We start from the raw sequence: 5000 nt of genomic DNA on the forward strand, positions 1-5000 counted from the left end.
AACAGCAGTCTATATTCAGCAGCAGCAGCAGCAACAGCAGCAGCAGCAGCAGCAGCAGCAGCAGCAGCAGCCACCCTGATAGAGTTCGTGCTAAGGCTGCTGCTGCCCTTCAGACACTTTCTTACATAAGACTACGTAAGGCCGTTCTGCGCATGCAGCAGCAGCAGCAGCAGCAGCAGCATAACACAACTAACCAGCAGCAGCAGCAGCAGCAGCAGCAGCAGCAAGGAAGAAGAGGAGGAGGAGGAGGGTATCTAGGTACATTAAATAAGCAGCAATTAATAGATAAATTAATTAATTTTCTTCCTTTTTCTTTCTTAATTAAATTAATAGATAATAATAAATTAATACTTACTCTATTAGCAGAGGCACAGCTATAGCTGCTGCTGCTGCTGCTGATGGTGCTGCTGCTGCTGCTGCTGCTGCTGCTGCTGCTGATGGTGGTCGTGGTCGTGGTGCTGTAACAGAAAAAGTTCAGCAAGAATCGCATAGCAGCAGCAGCAATTGCTGCTGCTGCTGCTGCTGCTGCTGCTAATAGCTGCAGCAGCAGACAAAACAGCAAACTATTCAAGCAGCAATAGCTGCAGCAGCAGCACCACCACCAACTATAGATGCAGGAGCTGCTGCTGTTGCTGCTGCTGTTGCTGTTGCTGCTGCAGGTGCAGCAGCAGCAGCAGCAGCAACAGCAAACTAAGGAGCAAAGAGCCCCTTACTACGGAGCAACAAAGGGACAAAAACAATTCCTTTTGGCTATTTATTTTATTTAATTAATTAATTTATTTATTTATTAACTAATTAATTAATTAACTAATTAATTAATTTATTTATTTATCTATTTAATTTATTTAATTAATTTCTTTTTACTATTTATCTATATGTGCAACTATGTGTCTCCTTTTTTTATTTATTTATTGTCTCCTTTTTTCATTTATTTATTGTCTCCTTTATTTATTTATTTATTTATTTATTTTATTTATTTATTTAATTTATTTAATTTATTGTCTCCTTTTTTATTTATAAATTAATTGTCTCCCTATTTATTTATTTATTTGTCTCCTCTTTTTTTTCTCCTTTATTTATTTATTTATTTATTTATTTATTTATTTATTTATTTATTTATTTATTTGTCTCCTTTTTTTAACTAATTAATTAAATAATTGTCTCCTTTTTTATTTAATTAATTCTTTTTTTTTTAATTAATTAATTGTCTCCTTTTTTTAATTAATTAATTAATTAATTAATTAATTGTCTCCTTTTTTTAATTAATTAATTAATTAATTAATTAATTAATTAATTGTCTCCTTTTTTTAATTAATTAAATTAATTAATTAATTAATTAATTAATTAATTAATTAATTGTCTCCTTTTTATTGTCTCCTCTACGGCAATAAACACACAAAACAAAAGTTCAGCATATGCTGCAGCTGCAGCTGCAGCAGCAGCTGCTGCTGTTGCTGCTGCTGCTGCTGCTGCTGCCTTAATGCTGCTGCTGCCTCTTTAGTGCAGCAGCAATTTCTTAAAGCAAATAAGCGCATGCAGCAGCAGCAACAGCAACAGCAAATACAGCAATTGCTGCTGCTACTGCAGCAACAGCAGTAACAAAAACAGCTGCTGCTGCAGCGACAACTACTGCTGCTTCTGCAGTAGCAGCAGCAACAGCTGCTGCTGCTGCTGCTGCTGCTGCTGCTGCTGCAAATAGAAAAAAGTTTTGCTCTGTAGATATTTCTTCTAAGAGCCTAAAAGAATTCAATCAACTGCTGCTGCTGCTGCTTTTGCTGCTGCTGCTGTTGCTGTTGCTGTTGCTGCTGCTGCTGCTGCTGCTGTATCTGCTGCCGGTGGATTTAAGGAGATCCCTGGGAGTGTTTGTCTTCCTTCTCCCCCACGGAAAGCAAACCTGCTGCTGCTGCTGCTGCTGCTGCTATTTCTGCTGCTGCTGCTGCTGCTACAAGAAGCATGATTTTGCCTAGAAAAGGGTGTGCATGCATCTGCTGCTGCATGTGCATCTGCTGCTGCACTATCACTATCATCATCATCAGTAGCAGCAGCAGAAGCAGCAGCAGCAGCAGCATCAGCATCAGTAGCAGCAGCAGGAGCAGCAGACCAAGAAGCAGCCCTAATTAATCCTCTTCTTTCCCTAATATGCCCATGATAATAATCATCATGATGAGTATGATGTGCTGCTGCTGTTGCTGCTGCTGTTGTTGCTGTTGCTGTTCCTGTTGTTGCTGCTGCTGCTGCTGCATCATTAATAGATAATAAAGATCTTATAGATAAAAGAGACAAAGAACATCTGTCTCCTCTGTCTCCTCCTATAGATTGGCAATCACTAACATCACTAGGAGACACAGCAGCACATAAATAAGGAGCAGGAGGAGGAGACAATAATATATTCATATCTATTATACCTATATTGCTGCTGCTGCTGCTGCTGCTATTGCTGCTGCTGCTGCTGCTGCTGCTGCTGTTTAGTTGATTGGCCGGTATTCGCCCACCGGTGGGCGTTAAAACGGTTGCTGCATGTGTTGCGGTTGTGTTGCTGCTGCTGCTGCTGCTGTTGCTGCTGCTGCATATATCGTATGGATGCTGCAGCAGCAACTCCTGCTGCAGTCGCTGCTGCAGCTCCTTCTGCTGCATATACTCAGGAGGAGGGACGCAAGAAGGGGTGCATGCACGGACACATGAAGAAGCTTGCTGCTGCTGCTGCTGCTGCTGCTCGTGCTGCAGCTGCTTCTCCCCATGCTGCTGTAAAGAGACAGTAGCAGCAGCACCTGCTGCTGCTGCTGCTGCTGTTGTTGTTGTTGTCGGTGGTTGCAGCAAAGGTGCGCGATTACGCTGACGGCTGCGGCTACCTGCTTCCAATAAAGCACGCCGCAGAGACTGCTGCTGCTGCTGCTGCTGCTGCTGCTGTTGCAGCAGCTGCTGCTGCTGTTGCAGCTGTTGCTGCTGTTGTTCCTTCTGCTGCTGCTGCTGCTGAAGTTCCCTATATATAACAGCAGCAGATCCCGTCAAGTGTTTCCCTCCAGCGCCCATTAATGATGGCGCTGCACAGCTGCTGCTGCTGCTGCTGCAGCTGCTGCTGCTGATGCTGATGTGGGATTGCTGCTGCTGCTGCTGGTGTTGCTGCTGCTGCTGCTGCTGCTGCAGTTGCGAGCTACAGCTCGGCTTACCTTGCTGCTGTTTATTCTGTCGGCTCCACTCAGCCGCTCTCCCTAACAAATTAAGCAGGTGCTGCTGCTGTTGCTGCTGTTGCTGTTGCTGCTGCTCTTGTTGCTGCTGCTGCAATTGATGTTGCTGCAGCTGCTGCCTCTCTAGATATTGCTGCTGCAGCTGCTCCTGCTGCGCTTGTCTATGTTGTAGCTGTTGCTGTATTTGCTGCTGATGATGCAATTGCTGCTGTTGCAGTTGCTGCTGCTGTAGATGTCTTTGTTGTAGTTGCTGTTGCTGTTGCTGCATCTGCAGCAGCTGTTGCTGCTGTAATTTTTGTTGCTGCTGCAGTTGCTGCTGTTGATACTTTTGCTGCTGCTGCAATTGTTGTTGTTGCTGTTGTTGCTGAATTATTTGCTGCTGTTGTTGCTGTTGCATTTTCTGCTGTTGCTGGTTAACCCTCTGCTGCTGTTGCTGCTGTTGCTGCTGTTGCTGCTGCTGCTGCTGCTGCTGCTGCTGCTGCTGCTTAAGGGGTACAGTATATACATCTGGGGTGTATGTTGAGGTAACACCAAAGAGTTTTTTATTAACAGCAAACATCTCTTGTGGTCTCCATCCCCCTTGGGTGTCTCCAAATGTACTCCTATTACGTGCTGCTGCTGCTGCTGCACGATGCTGCTGCTGCTGCTGCTGCTGCTGCTGCTGCTGCTGATGGTGGTGGTGGTTATTATGCTGCTGTTGCTGCTGATGATGATGAGGGAAAGAACGAGAGGAGGGACGATGACGCAAATAGTCACCTCCTGTTGCTGCTGTTGCTGCTGCTGCTGTTGCTGCTGAAGGTGCAGCAGAACCTGCAGCAGCACCAGCAGCAGCAGCAGCAGCAGCATGTCGTCTACTTCCTCCTGCTGCAGCTGTAATAGACGCTGGTGCTGTTGCTGCTGTTGCTGCTGTTGCTGCTGTTGCTGCTGCTGCTGCTGGATCTCCTATTTCTGTTTGCGTTGTCCTTTGATACATTGCAAATGTCTCCACACTGCTGCTGCTGCTGCTGCTGCTGCTGCTGTTGCTGCTGCTGCTGCTGCTGCTGTTGTTGTTGTTGCTGCTGTAACAATTACTTCTAACAGATGCAACAACTGTGCTGCAGCTAACATCACGCTGCTGTTGCTGTTGCTGTTGTTTATCCTGTTGACAACTACCATCTCCTGTTGCTGCTGCTGTTGCTGCTGTTGCATGTCTTGTTGTATGATTATCCTCATTATAATTATTATAATTATAATTATAATTATTATTATTATTAGCAGCAGCAGCAGCAGAAGTTGCTGCTGCTGTTGTTGTTGTGTCTTCCTCAACAAGCTGCAGCAAACGTAGTGTCTTCTCATCCATAGGTGGTAATGTATAAGCACTGCTGCTGCTGCTGCTGCTGCTGCTGCTGCTGCTGTTGCTAGTATCGTTATTATTGGTATCGTTACTGCTGTTGCTGCAATTGCTGCTGTTGCTGCTGTTGCTGCTGTCTGTTGCCCCACCAATAGCCCTAAGTAATGCTGCTGCTTGCTGCTTCCTTTTCCCATTACTTTCTCCTCCTCCTCCTCCTCCTGCTGCTGTTCCTCCTCCTCCTCCTCCTCCTTCCTCAGCAGCAGCAGCAGCAGCAGCAGCAGCAGCAGCAGAACCTTTTAATATATCTATCCATTTAAGTAAATTAGGTACAAATTGTTGTACTTGATGAAATTTATTATAATATTGCTGCTGCTGCTGCTGCTGCTGCTGCTGCTGCTGCTGCTGTTGCTGCTGCTGCAGTTGCTGCAGTTGTATCTCTCCTCCTTTCTTCCCGTAAAAACTACAACTACCACCACTACCACCAC

General features: G+C 45.1%; 2 protein-coding genes across 2 annotated transcripts in view; one reads left to right on the forward strand and one right to left on the reverse strand.

The window, feature by feature from the left end:
• EMWEY_00010730 (hypothetical protein, conserved) overlaps positions 1-79 on the forward strand; it is a gene marked incomplete at both ends in the record, with an annotated part of 845 nt that extends 766 nt beyond the window's left edge. The window contains one exon of the mRNA XM_013482736.1: positions 1-79. This exon is cut by the window's left edge and continues 104 nt beyond it. Within this exon, the coding sequence (XP_013338190.1) occupies positions 1-79 (79 nt within the window).
• A 1667-nt stretch (positions 80-1746) lies between these two features.
• Positions 1747-5000, reverse strand: part of EMWEY_00010740 (mRNA decapping protein, putative) — a gene marked incomplete at both ends in the record, with an annotated part of 3402 nt that continues 148 nt past the window's right edge. Inside the window, one exon of the mRNA XM_013482737.1 lies at positions 1747-5000. This exon is cut by the window's right edge and continues 148 nt beyond it. Coding sequence (XP_013338191.1) covers positions 1747-5000 — 3254 coding nt within the window.

This window comes from Eimeria maxima, genomic scaffold, assembly GCF_000499605.1.
Source record: "Eimeria maxima Weybridge genomic scaffold, Emw_scaff73, whole genome shotgun sequence".
NCBI lineage: Eukaryota > Apicomplexa > Conoidasida > Eucoccidiorida > Eimeriidae > Eimeria > Eimeria maxima.